Source organism: Hyla sarda, chromosome 6 (genome assembly GCF_029499605.1).
Source record: "Hyla sarda isolate aHylSar1 chromosome 6, aHylSar1.hap1, whole genome shotgun sequence".
NCBI lineage: Eukaryota > Metazoa > Chordata > Amphibia > Anura > Hylidae > Hyla > Hyla sarda.
This window is the reverse complement of record NC_079194.1, coordinates 204,107,478-204,128,783: the sequence shown is the minus strand read 5'-3', so window position 1 is coordinate 204,128,783 and position 21,306 is coordinate 204,107,478. Positions and strand designations below refer to the sequence as shown.

The window sequence follows — 21,306 nt, the reverse complement described above, 5'->3', positions numbered from 1 at the left end:
CATATTTTATAGCTACAACACAAGATGTTGTTATATCAAACTGCTCTTAACTTTTTGATATGTTGATATTTACTTAATAATTAGTAAAAGTATACTGCCATTGGTTGTATTACGAGCACTAATGATCATCATTGTATATATTGTAAGTATAACTGTAATTTTATTGTATTCTGCAAGAGATTAGCATGTACATAAGTGGGCTGGAGGGTTGTTATGCAAGATTCAAGTCAACAACTGCACTACATAAAATTATCCATTAGAAAAAATATATCTTTAATAAAAGAAAGCGCCAATCTACTTATTGATCATCATTCCCAATTGAAAATGTTAGGCTGTGCTTTACACAGCTGCACCATTGTGTATTATAACTTACATGGACTGGTAAATAATTAATTTGACTTTGTGTTTAATTTCAGTCCTTTAGTACAATGTTGCTGTTTTTGTGAGCTGATATACTTCACCATATGACATACAGTAATATATCTACATTTATTTGCGTGCGTGGTTTGATGGCATGCTCCAGCCACAGCATTTAATTAAGCATACGATAAATGTAAGTAAATCATTTCAGTCATTTTGATATGAAGCCACAAGAGGGCAGTCGAACATAGGATTCTGTACTCACTTTAGAAAGTGGACCTGCTTTGTATTATAAATGGAGATTAACAGATTACCAAACAGCCAAGCGTAACTACAAATTACTGGTTCCCATAGCAAAAATTTAGGAAGACCACCATCCGTGTGTTCAGTTGTACCACTCTAATACTGTGTCAGATGGGATGTTAGTTATTACAACCCTAATTCAGTTCTTCAGAACAAACTATATACAGTAAAAAATAAAAAAAAAGGCAACATACTGTACTGATACTGGAAATACCTCCAGCATTCCTGTGCACTGGTGGGAGCATGTTATTGCCTGTTCTATTCTATATTACATAGACTGCTGATGACAGTAAACCTACTGTTCAGTACAAATGATCCTACAGACTGTGTGTAAACGGACCCGGGCTGTTTCTTCTATGCTTTTATTCCAATCCAGGGCTATGTATACTACCAGTTTGGGAGCCCCTTTGGTAAGGTTGGGGTGTGCTGCGAAGCACCTAGAACTTGTCACGTCTAAGGGGGGATATGATAAATGTATATAAGTATATTAATGGCCCATACAAAAAATATGGAGAAAAACTGTCCCAGGTTAAACCCCCCCAAAGGACGAGGGGGCACTCCCTCCGTCTGGAGAAGAAAAAGTTTAGTCTCAAGGGGCGACACGCCTTCTTTACCATGAGAACTGTGAACTTATGGAACAGTCTACCTCAGGAACTGGTCACAGCAGGAAAAATTAACAGCTTTAAAACAGGATTAGATACATTCTTGGAACAAAATAACATTAAAGGGGTACTCCGCCCCTAAACATCTCATCCCCTATCCAAAGGATAGGGGATAAGATGTCAGATCGCCACGGTCCCGCTGCTGGGGAGCCCTGGGATCTCCGGTGCGGCACCCCGCTCTCATTACAGCACAGAGCGAGTTCGCTCTGTGGGTTATGACGGGCGATACGGAGGACAGAGCAGCGTGACGTCATGGCTCCGCCCCTCGTGACATCACGGCCCGTCCCCTTAATGCAAGTCTATGGGAGGGGGCGTGACGACCGCAGCGCCCCCTCCCATAGACTTGTATTGAAAGGGGCGGGCCGTGACATCACGAGGGGCGGAGCCATGACGTAACGATGCTCCGGCCCCTGTACTGCCCATCATTACGTGCAGAGCTAACTCACTCTGTGCTGTAATGAGAGTGCGGTGCCGCAGCGGGGATCCCAGGGCTCCCCAGCAGCGGGACCGCGGCAATCTGACATCTTATCCCCTATCCTTTGGCTAGGGGATAAGATGTCTAGGGGCGGAGTACCCCTTTAATGCTTATGAAGAAATATAAAATCCCATCCCTTCCCCAATATCGCGCCACACCCCTACCCTTCAATTCCCAAGTTGAACTTGATGGACGTATGTCCTTTTTCAACCGTACTAACTATGTAACTATGTAACTATGATGATGGAATAGCTACTCTTTTAGGATGATTACGAATGACAAGGAGGAGTAGTACTCACAATTGATTTATGCAGAACATGCAAGATCCACATGTCCTGCCCAACACAGATGTGCAGAAACACTCAGACAAAAGACAAAGACAAGAGCTGGCTAGCAAGAGGCCAAGGGTAACAACTGAATTCTGGTTACACCAATAAACTAGACAGCGTGCACAGACAGACTGAACAGGAAGCAAAAAGTAAATGGCCACTAGCTCAAACCAACAACCAGACACCACAAAAATCAGGAATGAATCCATTCCTATGGGGAAACCAAAACTACTGCCAAAATCACATAACAGGAGACTACGACATGACAGGTGTCAATCTGTCGTGCATAACACATAGGTTATGTTGTTGCCCATAACAACCAATTTCAGGCGGATTCGGGTGTTGCTGTTTTTGGGAAACAGTAGACCATTTTTTAAACCTATTCTTTCTTATTACATAGCCCCTTTAAAGCTCTAATATGTATCTTATTTAATTCTAAGTCAGTGAGATATGACATTTGTATTGCATTCATTAAAGGGTGTATCCACCATAAGGTGACTTTAGCACTTACCTGCCAGACAGTAATGGACATGCTTAGGATGTATCCGTGTTTGTCTTTGCATTATTTCTGATTTCTTTTGTGAAATGGCTAATTACTATTTGAGTTCCCTCCCTCCAACTACAAGTCCCTGGATCCCATCTTCGTATGAGTTCACTTTTCTCACTTCCACACATTAGCCACTCCACCCATTGATGCATCCCTGGGACAATTTCTTGCTGCTCTGTGGAGAATGATCGCACCCCCCCCCCCCCCCAAACCAGCGGTCACTCCACCCATGGAAGCAGACAGCACCCTTAGAACATCTGACTATTGATGTAATGTCCCGGGTCGCACTGCAACCTGGGAAAACCTGAGACGACACACATTTTGTATGCTCCTAAAAATAAACATCGGGGTAAAGATCACATAAGAATTACAAGACCATCCATCAAACACAGGTACAGATAGTAAATTATGTACTGCACTAACTTTACAGCCCCTGTAGCACAGTCATACCTCTTTAAAGCATAGTGTCTTGCTCCTGTGACATTAGAGCATTTATAACATTTTAACAAAGGAAAAACCAATCAATCACCTTCTGTAGCTACATCTTCAATCTTAACATTGTTTTTTTGAGCCATATAACCCAGTATTGAGAAGATAGCAAACCCAGAAATGAAACTTGTCACACAGTTCACAGTGCTTGTGAGTAGAGCATCCCTGTAATGAGAAAGGTAATACAGATGTCAATGCTGGTAATTTGTGTTTACAAATATTTAGATAAATGGCAATAGATATACTGTAAATATAGAATACCGATTTAAGTATAGATTACTTCTGTGGATACAGAGAAAGCAAAAGGAACACAAAATAAATCAGGGATAGTTCTCTGTCATAAATGGTATTAACCTTGGTGAATCACCTCTATAAATTACATATCAACATTCTGATAATATTTAAAGCAAGCCTTTAGAATATACTAAAAATGTTATCCTCCGACATCATCATCACTAGCTACCAATGCTGCCCAATAAGCTAATGAGAGGCACGAATGTCATGTGCTCACCCCCAGTGGGAGAATTTTGCATTTCAGAGGGCACTATTAAACAGCTACATGTTGTTAATGGTGAGGGTTTCTGGAAAAAATTCTTAAAGCATACCTGTTATTCCAAAGAAAAAAATATATAAACAACTTGCCTGGTTTTGTTTAAATTAACCTTTCAGAGTTGTGACAATGTGATTTTAGTGCTCCAACTCTGCTGTTTTGTACAGCCCCCCAAAAAAATCCTATCCATGGTACACAGCTATGTCAAATTAAGGGGGAGGGGCCAGAGCTGAGCTGTTTGCCAGGTGTGCACATTCAGGCACTTCCTTACCCTTATTTCTCTGGACAACAACAGCACAGCACAACACTAACTTCTTACTGATATACAATGTCACAGTGCTGGAAAAAGTGTACTGGTTGGCACTGTACCTGGTGTTCTGTAAATCATCATCCAGCATAGATGGCATGTGTGTGTGGGGTGGGGGGGAGAGGTTACTGATCCATTGGTTTTGCCAATTGCTATGTGAGCAACAATGAAAGAAAAAGGTAGGGATTACACTGAGCACTGAATTGCTCCTGCTGAGATAAGAGGGGAGCCTTGATTTAAGTTTCAGGGACAGTAAGGATCCTCTGACAGGTAGATATCAGGTACACAGCACTTGTTCTCTCCTATACATGCCTCTAGCTAAGCCTTATCTTGCTGGCTCTGTTATGAGATATGAACTAACAACAGGCAATAGGCAGTAGATTGTAGTGTTGCTCGCGAATATTCGCAATTCGAATTTTATTCGCGAATATAGCACTATATATTCGAAATTACAAATATTCGTTTTTTTTCTTCACAGTACACATCACAGTGATCATCCCTCTCTGCTTCCAGCTAGTGTGGTGTAAAGAAGGCTCTAATACTACTGTGTGAGACCGCTGGGCGAAAATTCACATATGCGAATATTCGCATATGCGAACATTCGCGAATGTTGCTCCCTCCCTTCTGCTGCTTCTATCAAGTTACACTGGTATACTTGCTATGAAGTTCATAAATTTTCACATATGCGAATTTTCGCATATGCGGATTTACGCATATGCGGAAAAAAACGTGAATATTACGAATATGCGAATTTAGCGAATATATGACGAATATTCGTCCATATATTCGCGAATATTCACTAATTCGAATATGGCCTATGTCGCTCAACACTAGTAGATTTCAGAAAAGTGAGACTAGGGATGAGCGAATCGAATCTTATGAATCCGAATTTGTTACGAATTTCAGGAAAAAATTGGTTTTGCAATGAATCCGAATATCACCGCGATTAGATCGCACAAATCGCTTTATTAAACTCCATTTTGTGTGGTCCAGGCTCCAGGGCATCTAAGATGGCGGCTCCATATGTCAGGACATGGGGTAAGGAACGCTGGGAAGGGGGGAACACGGGTAGGGGAGATGACCCTGAATCACATGCAGCCAGCAGCCAGCAGCCAGCCACCCCTCTATATAATCAGAAGACATCTTGCGGCCAGTCACATTAGCATTCTATTGCAGAGAGAGAGAGGGACAGAGAGGAGTGTGTGTTGCACAGAAAAGCATTTTTACAGCAGTAATTTACCTCAAGCCCAATTCCAGCCTAGAAGCACTGATAGGGAAGGGAGAGAGATTGAGAGAGAGAGTGCTGCAGCACTGGTGTGTACAACAACTGAAATGCTAATAGTAGCCAGACAGCTAGGGTGAGCAGAGCACTAAAAGCCATAATCACCTGCTATTAGTGCCTGATACAGGTTGTGTAGCGGAGTGTATCGTCCTCTATTAAGTGTAACCTGTTTGTACATAGATGGTGTATCATTTTGTTCCTGTTAAAGTCTTAAGAGCCTAGTTACTGTTAAAGACCAGCCAAAAGTACACACCTGCTGCTGTTCTAGAGAAATACTATTTTAAGGGTAGTGGAGCATATTGTACTCCCCTCATAAGTGCATACCACGTACGCACATCTACATAATGTACCATTTTGTTCCTGTTATAGTCCTAAGGGCCTAATTACTGTGAAAGGCCAGCCAAAAGTACACATCTGCTGGTGTTGTAGACAAATACTATTTTAAGCATAGTGGAGCGCATTGAACTCCCCTCATAAGTGTATACCACGTACGTACATCTAAGTGGTGTACTATTTTGTTCCTGTTATAGTCCTAAGGGCCTAGTTACTGTGAAAGGCCAGCCAAAAGTACATTCCTGCTGGTGTTGTAGACAAATACTGTTTTAAGCGTAGTGGAGCTACTAAGTATTTAAGGCAGAGAAGTGCCAGAATGTGCACAGAGGAGTGGCAGAGGCCTAAATTCATCAGGCACAGGCAGAGGTCGCAGCAGACTAGGGGTAAGTGGCAGAAGGAGTCCCAGCGAGAGGCCTGAGCTCCCAGTATCAGCTAGTGGTCATGTCTCGACCAGCAACCCATCTGCCGTCATTGATTTGCTAACACGGTCATCCACTTCATCACAAGTGACATCTGACACCCCCAGTCACCAGTTGGTGGGTTCCTCAGACACAACCCTCAGTTGGTATGGCCCGGGAGCAGTCCCTGTCCTCCCTATTGCCTCTGTCTTATGCTGTTCCCTTCCCCACAGAAGTATCGTATGCTGTGGGTTCAGCTCCCCTATTTAGTGAGGACAATCTACTAGAGGACATTCAGCAGCTACTGCCCAGCCAAGAAGTGGAGACATCTGCCGCTTCCTCTGCTAGGCAGGAAAGTAGTGATGAGGAGAGTGGCGTGGGAGGTGGTGTTGCAAGCGTTCAGGTTCCTGAAGCAGAAACTGTTGAAGAACCTGAGGAGGACATCAGTGACGTGCAGACACACCTCGATGATGATGAAGCCGACCGCACTTGGGAGCTGGGTGCAGAAGGGGCTTCATCATCATCAGGAGAAGAGGGTTTCAGGTTGCACGTGAGGCAGCAGCTGAGCCAACAAGGTGGTAGCAGGGTTGGGAGTCAGCATGGTGGCAGAATTGGGAAGTCTGGAGCAGAATGTGCCCGGGGTAGACCACCTGCTTCGCAGCAGCCTACCTTCCCGGGAGATAGTGGAACAGAGGTTCCAGGAGTCGGCGACAGTAGCAGTCAATCAGTGCGGACTGTTGATGGGAAAATCAGCTACTCAGCGGTGTGGCAGTTTTTCCATCAAGCATCCGGATGATCTTAACCTGGCCACATGCAAGATGTGTGAGCAGAAGGTGGAACGTGGCCAGGGTCCCAATGTTGGTACCACCGCCCTGCGTTAACATATGCAGCATCACCATAAAGTAGCCTGGGAGAACCGTGGCTCTGATGCGATGGTCCAGCCTGCTGCATAACCCAGTGGCATGCCGCTCCCTGTTTCAGCCAGCCAAGGCTCCACCACCTCAGCCACACGGAACTGTCTGTCATACCCATCTTACGTCGCTCCAGATGCTACTGCTCCTCCTACTTTGAGTCAGTCATTCCACCAGCAATCCATCGTTGAAGCCATGTCCAAGAGACAACAATATGCGCCCACTCATCCAACGGCGCAGAAGCTGAATGTGTTCCTGCCAAGTTGCTGGTGCTGACTTCCCTCCCTTTTCAAGTGGTGGAACCTGCACCGATGGCTTTTGCCGAGTCAAGGTGGAGAGTCCCAAGCCATAATTTCTTTGCGAAAAAGGCTGTACCAGCCCTGCACAATTTTGTGGAACAGAAGGTGGGACAGTCCTTGAGCCTGTCGGTGTGTACCAAAGTGCACGGCAGCACCGACGTGTGGAGTTGTAACCCCGGTCAGGGACAATACATGTCCTTTATGGCCCACTGGGTGAATGTGGTTCCTGCCCAGCCACAACAGCAACTTGGACAGGTCACGCCGCTTCCGCCTCCACGCTCTCAGGCCATTGGTCCTGTGACAGTGTGCGACTCTTCCTCCTCATCCTCCACCGTGTCCTCAGCCTCCACTGCACAGACAAGTCTCAGTGCCTCTCCAGCATACCACGTGTGCAGGGCATGACGGTGTCACGGAGTTCTTCACATGGTTTTCCTCGGAGATCGGAGTCACACAGGGGAGGAACTCCTAAAAGTCCTTCATCAAGAAATCGAATCATGGCTTACTCCACGAAAACTGCAAATGGGAACCATGGTGACCGACAATGGGAAGAACATCTTGACTGCGCTGCGACAATGAAGTCTGAGACATGCTCCCTGCATTACACACGTATTCAATCTGGTTATCAAGCGGTTCCTGAAGTGTTCCCCCATCTGCAAGACATCCTAACAATGGGAAGGAAACTTTGCATGCAGTTCAGCCACTCGTACACTGTAAAGCACAACCTCCTTGAGCTGCAGTGTCAGAACAGTAACTGCCAACATAGTCTAATTTGCGATGTTTCCACCTGTTGGAAATCCATCCTCCATATGTTGGACACATACGTGACACCTGCCGTTTGTTCAAGCCCTTTGAGAAAGCCACATTATTAGTCAGTTGCCAGGATTACTGGATGAACTACGTAATTCTACGGCTTCATTTACTACAAGTGTTGGAAACGATGGCTGGTCAGGGCACTGGAGATGTGGTGCCTACATCTCATGGCCACATGAGCCCTGTGGAGGCTTAATTGGAAGAGGAGGAGGGGGGGTAGGGCACAGTGGAGCACAGTTTTGGTTTCGCGAAATGGGCAGTTTTTCTAGTCATCTGGAAGGAGAGGAGGAGTAGGAGCGGCTAGAGGAACCAGAGGGTTATAAGGAAGGCGAAACAGGGGACCCAAACACACCGAGGCAGTATGCAATGCAGATGGAGGCAGGGAGTCCCCATTCAGCAGCAGGATGACTTCTGGCTCTCCCCCTTTTTGGACCCTCGCTACCGGCACAAAATGGAAGCCTTATATTACACCCATTGAGAGGGAGGACAAACTGACCTACTACCGTGAAATCCTACGTAGTCAGTTGGCGGATGCCTATGTGCTCCATCATCCATCCTCTCGTAGGTCTGACTTGGGGTGCACTCTGCGCTTACCTTCCCCTGCCATGGCTGCTGGGGAGGGGTGGGGTGGCTGGTCCAGCTCCATCAGCAGCAGCCTGAGTCTACAGTCGCTGATGAGTAGCTTTCTTTACCCACATAGTGAAGCAACTCATCAGCAGCAGGTAGACCTGGAGCAGGACCTGAACCAGCAGGTGGTGGCATACCTTGAAGATCTGCTGGAATTCTGGGCAGCCAAACTCTATTTGTGGCCGCAAATAGCAGAGTTTGCCCTGTAAAAGCTGTCCTGCCCGGCCAGTAGTGTGCCATCAGAGTAGGTGTTTAGTGCGGCGGGGGCCATAGTAACCCCAAGGAGAACTTGTCTATCCACCAAAAATGTGGATCTGCGGAGGCTTAATTGGAAGAGGAGGAGGAGGGGGAGGGGCCAATGGAGCACAGTTTAGGTTTCATGAAATGGGCAGTTTTTCTAATCATCTGAAAGGAGAGGAGGAGCAGGAGGAGCTAGAGGAGCTAGAGGGTTATAAGGAAGGCGAGACAGGGGACCCAGACACACTGTGGCAGTACGCAGTGGAGATGGAGGCAGGGAGTCCCTCCGAGTCACTTGCACAAATGGCACGATGCATGCTCACTTCCTTGTGTAGTGACCACTGAATTGTCACCATTCAGCAGCAGGATGACTTCTGGCTCTCCACCTTATTGGACCCTCGCTATCGGCACAAAATGGAAGCCTTATATTACACCCATTGAGAGGGAGGACAAACTGAGCTACTACCGAGAAATACTACATAATCAGTTGGCTGATGCCTATCTGCGCCATCGTCCATCCTCTCGCAGGTCTGACTTGGGGTGCACTCTGCACTTACCTTCCCCTGCCATGGCTGCTGGCGAGAGGTGGCAGGTCCAGCTCCATCAGCAGCAGCCTGAGTCTACAGTCACTGATGAATAGCTTTCTTTACCCGCATAGTAAAGAAACTCATCAGCAGCAGGTAGACCTGGAGCAGGACCTGAACAAGCAGGTGGTGGCATACCTTGACATGACCATGCAACCACACTTTGAAGATCCGCTGGAATTCTGGGCAGCCAAACTCTATTTGTGGCCGCAACTAGCAGAGTTTGCCCTGTAAAAGCTGTCCTGCCCGGCCAGTAGTGTGCGGGGGCCATAGTAACCCCAAGGAAAACTCGTCTGTCCACCAAAAATGGGGAGAGACTGACCTTTGTGAAGATGAATCAGGGATGGATCAGCCAGGATTTCCACCCACCAATGCCTGATGCATCAGAGTAGATTGAACATGATGCCACACCAACACTTCACAAATATGGATGGTGCAAAACATATTTAAGGTGCTGTTCCCCAGTTACAGACATTCCTCGGCATCAGACCACAAATAAGTATTGCGGATATGCATTAGCCAAAAGTTAAGTTTTCTTAGTATAAAATATATGGACCCAAATTTTTTTTAAATAAAACAAAAGGAAAGGTGTGAAAAAAACACCATGTACCACCTACACCACCAAGTATTGATGCGATGCAAAGACTTCCAAAAGGTGGAAGGGAACAACATATGGTCTATTGTAACCAGTGGGGAGTAAAAACTCCCCCTGTAAGGCCCTCCTTTCACATTATTAATTCCCTTCTTGGCAAGTGTTTCTCGCCCTAAAAAGGCCAGCCCCACATAGGAACCTCTCCCTATTTCCACCTACAAACACTGCCATTTCCCAGGGTTTTCAAGTGGAAATAAGGGTCTTTGCATCACATCAATACTTGGTGGTGTAGGTGGCACATGGTGGTTTTTGCACACTTGTTAAATATGAAAAAAAATATTTGAATATTATTCAAAGTTAAAGGGGTACTCCGGTGGAAAACATATATTTTTTTTCAAATGAACTGGTGCCAGAAAGTAAAACAGATTTGTAAATGACTTCTATTTAAAAATCTTAATCCTTACAGTACTTATAAGCAGCTGTATGCTACAGAGGAAATTATTTTCTTTTTTTATTTCTTTTTTGTCTTGTCCACAGTGCTCTCTGCTGACACATTTGTCCATGTCAATAACTGTCCAGAGCAACCTAGGTTTGCTATGGGGATTTTCTCCTGCTCTGGACAGTTCCTGATATGGGCATCAGGTGTCAGCAGAGAGCACTGTGGACAAGACAAAAAATTAAAAAAAAAATAAAAGAATTTCCTCTGTAGCATACAGCTGCTAATAAGTACTGAAAGGACAAATATTTTTTAATAGAAGTAATTTACAAATCTGTTTAACTTTCTGACACCAGTTGATTTAAAAAAAAAATATATATATATATATATGTTTTCCACAGGAGTACCCCTTTAGGTTTTACATAATGCTTATGCTCAATACTTACTTGAACACACTAACACTTTTACAAAAGAGACCATTTTCTTCTGCTTACCTGCCTCAGCTACTATTCTGATCCTGCCACCTGCCTGATGCCACACATTTGATGCCAAGTTCTCCTTTTTTTCACCAACCTTCTTCACTGGGTGCTGGTATTGTCACCCACCGCCCCACTCTGTCACCGGGTCACTTTCAGGACTCCTGATGCTGCTGATGCCACCTCCAGGCTGTCTCATTCTGCCACCACATGTTCTCCTCATGCTGATGTCAGCTCCAGGCTGTCTCATGCTGCCACCATATGTTTTCCTCATGCTGGTGCAAGCTCCAGGCTGTCTCATACTGCCGCCATATGTTCTCCTCATGCTGATGCCAGCTCCAGGCTGTCTCATTCTGCTACCATATGTTCTCCTCATGCTGATGACAGCTCCAGCCTGTCTCATACTGCCACCATATATTCTCCTCATGCTGATGCCAGCTCCAGGCTGTCTCATTCTGCTACCATATGTTCTCCTCATGCTGAGGACAGCTCCAGCCTGACTCATGCTGCCACCATATGTTTTCCTCATACTGGTGCAAGCTCCAGGCTGTCTCATACTGCCGCCATATGTTCTCCTCATGCTGATGCCAGCTCCAGGCTGTCTCATTCTGCTACCATATGTTCTCCTCATGCTGATGACAGCTCCAGCCTGACTCATTTCTGCCACCATATGTTCTCCTCATGCTGATGCCAGCTACAGGCTGTGTCATTCAGCCACGATATGGTCTCCTCTTGCTGCCGCCAACTCCAGGTTGTGTCATTCTGCCAGATTATGGTCTCCTCATGCTGCTGCCACCTCCTGGCTGTGTCACCGTGCCAACACGTGGTCTCTTCATGCTGCTGGCACATTAAATAAAACTTTTTAGGTTCATCTATTTGAAATCTTCAATTTAAATGTTAAAAAATATCTTTACTCTTTGTAATTGTGAGACCCAATGGTCTTGTCAGGCTGTTGGCACCTCCAGGCTGGGTCATTCAGCTACTATATGGTCTCCTCATGCTGCCGCCACCTCCACGCTGTGTCATTCAGGCACTATATGGTCTCATGCTGCTGCTACCTCCAAGCTGTGTCATTCAGCCACTGTATGGTCTCCTCTTGCTGACGCCAACTCCAGGCTGTGTTATTCAGTCACTATATGGTCTCCTCTTGATACTACCAACTCCAGGCTGTTTCATTCTGCCATATTATGGTCTCCTCATGCTTCCGTCACCTCCACGCTGTGTCATTCAACCACTATATGGTCTCCTCATGCTGCCGCCACCTCCACGCGGTTTCATTCAGCCACTACATGGTCTCCTCATACTGATTCCACCTCCAGGCTCTGTCATTGTGCCACTCTGCAACAGTGATTCTAAAAGCGATGTTTGCATGTCTTACTGATTAACAGTATTATTTCACTAACACAGCACACTCCCTATGCGTGTTATGGCAAGGAAAAGTGTTGTACACCACTACTGAGGCTCTAATTGTTTCGGAAAATTAGGCAAATCGGCCAAATCGAATTTTTCAAAAATTCGCTCATCTCTAGCCAAGACTTTAGAGCAGTTTTTCTGGGGTAAGGAGTCATATTTGATAAAGTGATTTACAAATATGTTACAGTTCACATTTTGAAATTACAGCGACCATTTCAGTATTGTTTTCATATGCACTAGAAGCCACTTTTGTGTTATGAATGCAACAAGGCTTACATGTTTTTATAGGCTCAATTAGCTATGCAGAATTGTACTGCAAACGATAACATATTAAACCTATTATGTTATACATTGGGCAGTGGTAATATAGGCTAAGGATGCAAGCAAATAATGGAGGCAGAGGCAACCGCACAGACATCAATTTGAACTGTGAAAACTGTGGGAAAGTAGGCCATAAAAATAGACCAAAGAGGATGTTGATGTACTTGTATAACCTGAGGCAGCTCACTGAGAAAACTGAGAGAGATTCCTCAAAAGACTGATGGTGGTGTGTGTGGATGTAATATAGGGAATGATCAAAAGTCATACAGGTTTATGAACTCATAAAGAAGAATCTGAAAAGCTAAATGATCTCACTTAGGCTGCAGGCAATAAAATATGGTCTTTAAACCAGAAAGGATGCATACAAACTAATCAGGTTCTGGGAATGCAATGTTTTATTTCCACTACTTCCTTCAAGCAACCAAAATAATATCTTTATACCTGAGTATCACCAGATGGAGCTCACTCCAATCCTATTGACTACATTTTCTATGACATGCAATGTTACAGCCTCATTTTAATAAAAGTCATGGCTTGAAGCAGAAGAGGAAACATCATGAACTTCAAATGTGCCTGCTCCAAATGGAGTGCAGACCTCAAGATACCTCATGGAGAATATACCCATTAAAGGGGTAGTCCAGTGGTGAAAAACTTATCCCCTATCCTAAGGATAGGGGATAAGTTTGAGATCGCGGGGGGTCCCACCGCTGGGGCCCCCTGCGATCTCTCTGTACGGGGCCCCGGCTCTCCGCCCAGATAGCGGGTGTCGACCCCCGCACGAAGCGGCGGCCGACATGGCCCCTCAATACATCTCAATGGCAGAGCCGGAGATTGCCGAAGGCAGCGCTTCGGCTCTGCCATAGAGTTGTATTGAGGGGGCGTGTCGGCCGCCGCTTCGTGCGGAGGTCGACGTGCCCCCTTCCCGCGGGCTCTCGGGGCTCCGTACAGGAGATCGCAGGGGGCCCCAGCGGTCGGACCCCCCGCGATCTGCAACTCATCCCCTATCCTTAGGATAGGGGATAAGTTGTACACCACTGGGTCATCACTGGACTACTCCTTTAAATATACCCTGTTCTCTAGCTGCTAGGAGGTACTGACACAGGTCTAGGAGGGATATGCAATGCCTGTATGCTGTATCAATACTCCAAGTATTGTAAGCTGGTTGTACTAAAGTGTTGTCCCACACCACAAACCTGAATAAAGAAAGTGGCATCATTCCTTAAAGGGGTACTCCAGTATATTACTTCTTGTTAAAAATCTTAATCCTTCCAGTATTTATCAGCTGCTGTAAGCTCCACAGGAAGTTCTTTTCTTTTTTAATTTCCTTTCTGCCTGACTACAGTGCTCTCTGCTGACACCTCTGTCCATGTCAGGAACTGTCCAGAGCAGGATAGGTTTGCTATAGGGATTTTTATCTGCTCTGGACAATTCCTGACATGGACAGAGGTGTCAGCAGAGAGCACTGTGGTCACAAAGAAAAGAAATTCAAAAAGAAAAGAACTTCCTTTGTAGCATACAGCTTGTTACGCCGAGCGCTCCGGGTCCCCGCTCCTCCCCGGAGCGCTCGCTTCACTCCCTCCGCTGCAGCGCTCCGGTCACGTCCTCTGACCCGGGGCGCTGCGATCCCGCTGCCAGCCGGGATGCGATTCGCGATGCGGGTAGCGCCCGCTCGCGATGCGCACCCCGGCTCCCCTACCTGACTCGCTCCCCGTCTGTTCTGTCCCGGCGCGCGCGGCCCCGCTCCCTAGGGCGCGCGCGCGCCGGGTCTCTGCGATTTAAAGGGCCACTGCGCCGCTGATTGGCGCAGTGGTTCCAATTAGGGTTTTCACCTGTGCACTTCCCTATATTACCTCACTTCCCTTGCACTCCCTTGCCGGATCTTGTTGCCTTAGTGCCAGTGAAAGCGTTCCTTGTGTGTTCCTTGCCTGTGTTTCCAGACCTTCTGCCGTTGCCCCTGACTACGATCCTTGCTGCCTGCCCCGACCTTCTGCTACGTCCGACCTTGCTTCTGCCTACTCCCTTGTACCGCGCCTATCTTCAGCAGCCAGAGAGGTGAGCCGTTGCTAGTGGATACGACCTGGTCACTACCGCCGCAGCAAGACCATCCCGCTTTGCGGCGGGCTCTGGTGAAAACCAGTAGTGGCTTAGAACCGGTCCACTAGCACGGTCCACGCCAATCCCTCTCTGGCACAGAGGGTCCACTACCTGCCAGCCGGCATCGTGACAGTAGATCCGGCCATGGATCCCGCTGAAGTTCCTCTGCCAGTTGTCGCTGACCTCACCACGGTGGTCGCCCAGCAGTCACAACAGATAGCGCAACAAGGCCAACAGCTGTCTCAACTGACCGTTATGCTACAACAGTTGCTACCACAGCTTCAGCAGTCATCTCCTCCGCCAGCTCCTGCACCTCCTCCGCAGCGAGTGGCCGCTCCTGGGATACGCTTATCCTTGCCGGATAAATTTGATGGGGACTCTAAGTTTTGCCGTGGCTTTCTTTCCCAATGTTCCCTGCATCTGGAGATGATGTCGGACCTGTTTCCCACTGAAAGGTCTAAGGTGGCTTTCGTAGTCAGTCTTCTGTCCGGAAAAGCCCTGTCATGGGCCACACCGCTCTGGGACCGCAATGACCCCGTCACTGCCTCTGTACACTCCTTCTTCTCGGAAATCCGAAGTGTCTTTGAGGAACCTGCCCGAGCCTCTTCTGCTGAGACTGCCCTGTTGAACCTGGTCCAGGGTAATTCTTCCGTTGGCGAGTATGCCGTACAATTCCGTACACTTGCTTCAGAATTGTCCTGGAATAATGAGGCCCTCTGCGCGACCTTCAAAAAAGGCCTATCCAGCAACATTAAAGATGTTCTGGCCGCACGAGAAATTCCTGCTAATCTACATGAACTTATTCACCTAGCCACTCGCATTGACATGCGTTTTTCTGAAAGGCGTCAGGAACTCCGCCAAGATATGGACTCTGTTCGCACGAGGCGTTTCGTCTCCTCGGCTCCTCTCTCCTCTGGTCCCCTGCAATCTGTTCCTGTGCCTCCCGCCGTGGAGGCTATGCAGGTCGACCGGTCTCGCCTGACACCTCAAGAGAGGACACGACGCCGTATGGAGAACCTCTGCCTGTACTGTGCTAGTACCGAACACTTCCTGAGGGATTGTCCTATCCGTCCTCCCCGCCTGGAAAGACGTACGCTGACTCCGCACAAAGGTGAGACAGTCCTTGATGTCTACTCTGCTTCTCCACGTCTTACTGTGCCTGTGCGGATGTCTGCCTCTGCCTTCTCCTTCTCTACAGTGGCCTTCTTGGACTCTGGATCTGCAGGAAATTTTATTTTGGCCTCTCTCGTCAACAGGTTCAACATCCCGGTGACCAGTCTCGCCAGACCCCTCTACATCAATTGTGTAAATAATGAAAGATTGGACTGTACCATACGTTTCCGCACGGAGCCCCTTCTTATGAGCATCGGATCTCATCATGAGAGGATTGAACTTTTGGTCCTCCCCAATTGCACCTCGGAGATTCTCCTTGGACTTCCCTGGCTTCAACTTCATTCCCCAACCCTGGATTGGTCCACTGGGGAGATCAAGAGTTGGGGGTCCTCTTGTTCCAAGAACTGTCTAAAACCGGTTCCCAGTAACCCTTGCCGTAACTCTGTGGTTCCTCCAGTAACCGGTCTCCCTAAGGCCTATATGGACTTCGCGGATGTTTTCTGCAAAAAACAAGCTGAGACTCTACCTCCTCACAGGCCTTATGATTGCCCTATCGACCTCCTCCCGGGTACTACTCCACCCCGGGGCAGAATTTATCCTCTCTCTGCCCCAGAGACTCTTGCCATGTCCGAATACGTCCAGGAGAATCTAAAAAAGGGCTTTATCCGTAAATCCTCCTCTCCTGCCGGAGCCGGATTTTTCTTTGTGTCCAAAAAAGATGGCTCCCTACGTCCTTGCATTGACTACCGCGGTCTTAATAAAATCACGGTTAAGAACCGCTACCCCTTACCCCTCATCTCTGAACTCTTTGATCGCCTCCAAGGTGCCCACATCTTCACTAAATTGGACTTAAGAGGCGCCTATAACCTCATCCGCATCAGAGAGGGGGACGAGTGGAAAACGGCATTTAACACCAGAGATGGACACTTTGAGTATCTGGTCATGCCCTTTGGACTGTGCAATGCCCCTGCCGTCTTCCAAGACTTTGTCAATGAAATTTTTCGTGATCTGTTATACTCCTGTGTTGTTGTATATCTGGACGATATCCTAATTTTTTCTGCCAATCTAGAAGAACACCGCCAGCATGTCCGTATGGTTCTTCAGAGACTTCGTGACAACCAACTCTATGCCAAAATTGAGAAATGTCTGTTTGAATGCCAATCTCTTCCTTTTCTAGGATATTTGGTCTCTGGCCAGGGACTACAGATGGATCCAGACAAACTCTCTGCCGTCTTAGATTGGCCACGCCCCTCCGGACTCCGTGCTATCCAACGCTTTTTGGGGTTCGCCAATTATTACAGGCAATTTATTCCACATTTTTCTACCATTGTGGCTCCTATCGTGGCTTTAACCAAAAAAAATGCTGATCCCAAGTCCTGGCCTCCTCAAGCAGAAGACTCCTTTAAACGACTCAAGTCTGCCTTTTCTTCGGCTCCCGTGCTCTCCAGACCTGACCCTTCCAAACCCTTCCTATTGGAGGTTGATGCCTCCTCAGTGGGAGCTGGAGCTGTTCTTCTACAAAAAAATTCTTCCGGGCATGCTGTCACTTGTGGTTTTTTCTCTAGGACCTTCTCTCCAGCGGAGAGGAACTACTCCATCGGGGATCGAGAGCTTCTAGCCATTAAATTAGCACTTGAGGAATGGAGGCATCTGCTGGAGGGATCAAGATTTCCTGTTATTATCTACACCGACCACAAGAACCTCTCCTACCTCCAGTCTGCCCAACGGCTGAATCCTCGCCAGGCCCGGTGGTCTCTGTTCTTTGCCCGATTTAATTTTGAGATTCACTTTCGTCCTGCCGATAAGAACATTAGGGCCGATGCTCTCTCTCGTTCCTCGGATGCCTCAGAAGTTGATCTCCCTCCGCAACACATCATTCCACCTGACTGCCTGATCTCCACTTCTCCTGCCTCCATCAGGCAGACTCCTCCAGGAAAGACCTTTGTTTCTCCACGCCAACGCCTCGGAATCCTCAAATGGGGTCACTCCTCCCATCTCGCAGGTCATGCGGGCATCAAGAAATCTGTGCAACTCATCTCCCGCTTCTATTGGTGGCCGACTCTGGAGACGGATGTTGGGGACTTTGTGCGAGCCTGCACTATCTGTGCCCGGGATAAGACTCCTCGCCAGAAGCCCGCTGGTTTTCTTCATCCTCTGCCTGTCCCCGAACAGCCTTGGTCTCTGATTGGTATGGATTTTATTACTGATTTACCCCCTTCCCGTGGCAACACCGTTATTTGGGTGGTCGTTGATCGATTCTCCAAAATGGCACATTTCATCCCTCTTCCTGGTCTTCCTTCTGCGCCTCAGTTGGCTAAACAATTTTTTGTACACATTTTTCGTCTTCACGGGTTGCCTACGCAGATTGTCTCGGATAGAGGGGTCCAATTCGTGTCTAAATTCTGGAGGGCTCTCTGTAAACAACTCAAGATTAAATTAAATTTTTCCTCTGCATATCATCCCCAGTCCAATGGACAAGTAGAAAGAATTAACCAGATCCTGGGTGATTATTTGCGACATTTTGTTTCCTCCCGCCAGGATGACTGGGCAGATCTCCTTCCATGGGCCGAATTCTCGTATAACTTCAGGGTCTCTGAATCTTCCTCCAAATCCCCATTTTTCGTGGTGTACGGCCGTCACCCTCTTCCCCCCCTCCCTACCCCCTTGCCCTCTGGTCTGCCCGCTGTGGATGAAATTTCTCGTGACCTTTCCATTATATGGAGAGAGACCCAAAATTCTCTCTTACAGGCTTCTTCACGCATGAAGAGGTTCGCGGATAAGAAAAGAAGAGCTCCCCCCGTTTTTCCCCCTGGAGACAAGGTATGGCTCTCCGCTAAATATGTCCGCTTCCGTGTCCCTAGCTACAAGTTGGGACCACGCTATCTTGGTCCTTTCAAAATTTTGTGTCAAATTAATCCTGTCTCTTATAAACTTCTTCTTCCTCCTTCTCTTCGTATCCCTAATGCCTTTCACGTCTCTCTTCTCAAACCACTCATCCTCAACCGTTTTTCTCCCAAATCTGTTCCTCCCACTCCTGTTTCCGGCTCCTCGGACGTCTTCTCGGTCAAGGAAATTTTGGCTGCCAAAAAGGTCAGAGGGAAAAATTTTTTTTTAGTAGACTGGGAGGGTTGTGGTCCTGAAGAGAGATCCTGGGAACCTGAGGACAACATCCTTGACAAAAGTCTGCTCCTCAGGTTCTCAGGCTCCAAGAAGAGGGGGAGACCCAAGGGGGGGGGTACTGTTACGCCGAGCGCTCCGGGTCCCCGCTCCTCCCCGGAGCGCTCGCTTCACTCCCTCCGCTGCAGCGCTCCGGTCACGTCCTCTGACCCGGGGCGCTGCGATCCCGCTGCCAGCCGGGATGCGATTCGCGATGCGGGTAGCGCCCGCTCGCGATGCGCACCCCGGCTCCCCTACCTGACTCGCTCCCCGTCTGTTCTGTCCCGGCGCGCGCGGCCCCGCTCCCTAGGGCGCGCGCGCGCCGGGTCTCTGCGATTTAAAGGGCCACTGCGCCGCTGATTGGCGCAGTGGTTCCAATTAGGGTTTTCACCTGTGCACTTCCCTATATTACCTCACTTCCCTTGCACTCCCTTGCCGGATCTTGTTGCCTTAGTGCCAGTGAAAGCGTTCCTTGTGTGTTCCTTGCCTGTGTTTCCAGACCTTCTGCCGTTGCCCCTGACTACGATCCTTGCTGCCTGCCCCGACCTTCTGCTACGTCCGACCTTGCTTCTGCCTACTCCCTTGTACCGCGCCTATCTTCAGCAGCCAGAGAGGTGAGCCGTTGCTAGTGGATACGACCTGGTCACTACCGCCGCAGCAAGACCATCCCGCTTTGCGGCGGGCTCTGGTGAAAACCAGTAGTGGCTTAGAACCGGTCCACTAGCACGGTCCACGCCAATCCCTCTCTGGCACAGAGGGTCCACTACCTGCCAGCCGGCATCGTGACACAGCTGCTGATAAGTACTGGAAGGATTAAGATTTTTAAATAGAAGTAATTTACAAATCTGCTTAACTTTCTGGCACCAGTTGATTTAAAAAAAATGTTTTCCACCTTAGTACCCCTTTAATAAGAGTAGCACACCGATAATAGCTACAGAATGTGCAGAATGAATCTGAATAATAATGTCCAAGGAATATTTTTCTCTTTTGTCTCCTGGCAAACAGTGTTAAATCAGGGGACCTTGGTCCATCAGGGGAAATGATTCCGAGAGTCCACGCTGTATTTACTGTATACAAAACATATTCTCATGAAGGTTTAATTGTATTGTAATCTTTGTTGTTATCATTGTACACACAGGACACATCAATATGATCTAATAGATTATTTGTGAACTATCATATAAAAAATAGACCCTAGTGACAATTGATCATCTCTAAATGGGGTTGTCCTCTGCTGGACCTTTGGTGCCCTTGCTTTAGAGTCTGGGCCTAATGGAGGATCCTCTGGCCTGATCCTAAAGACACAACTTTCCTATTTTTTAAAGTAAATCACTTTTTCACTATTAAGACCAAGAACTTGCAAGGACTACAAGGAAAATCTAATGTACAAAACTCCAACCTGGCAGGCATACATACAATCAACATGGTAAAGAAATGGGTCTACAAAAGCCGGGCATGAGCAAGCATTTCACAGCCACATGGGCGCTATAAATAAGGAATTTCAGAGTAAATCCTATGTAATAAGCATAAAAAAGTCATTAACATCTAATTCTTTTGTCCTTAATCTTGGATTTAAGCAAGCCTTTGAGAAAGGATATACAGTAAAGTGTATTCTTACATTATGAAGACATTGTCCAGGGATAGCTTGAAACCTTTGAGCCTTCAGACTAATTAGAAGTTGCGCTTTGAACAACTGATTTAATGGTTTTCACAATGTATTAAAATATTGAGTCAATTCTTCTAATTCCTAGATGGAATTTGAAGTATCCAAATAGACCAAAGACTAAAAGACAACAGTATACCCCCAGGAGGTTCAACTTCAAGGAGAGAATCCATGGAAACAACTTCTAGATAGGAAGTTCAGTGAATACACTTATTCATAAGACAGTTTTACAGTCCAGCTGAACTTCAAATACATTTCAATCCACACCTGGTTTCTATGTAAGTCACCAATCCTCTTATCAATCATTGCCACCAGTATTTGCATACTGTATTTCAATATCTGTTTAAAGAGATTTATAAAAAGTGTTCATTTCTACTAACAATGGATGAGCAGGTGCCTGGCTGTTTCACTGTAACACACAAAATAGTTATAAATTTACAATGCAGATGTCAAAAAATTTTGTACGGGGGTTGTAATATCCATTTCTGTGTTTTTGCATTTTTCTGTTTTAGGTCCTGTTCAGACATTGTTTTTGTGTC

At 47.0% G+C, this 21,306-nt stretch overlaps 1 protein-coding gene across 5 annotated transcripts in view; it reads right to left on the bottom strand.

The window, feature by feature from the left end:
• SLC6A2 (solute carrier family 6 member 2) overlaps nt 1-21,306 on the bottom strand; it is a 183,779-nt gene that overhangs the window by 24,823 nt on the left and 137,650 nt on the right. For all 5 annotated transcript variants that reach the window (XM_056526304.1, XM_056526303.1, XM_056526307.1 and 2 more), the window contains one exon: nt 3,206-3,330. In XM_056526304.1, coding sequence (XP_056382279.1) covers nt 3,206-3,330 — 125 coding nt within the window. The remainder of the gene's footprint in view (nt 1-3,205; nt 3,331-21,306) is intronic.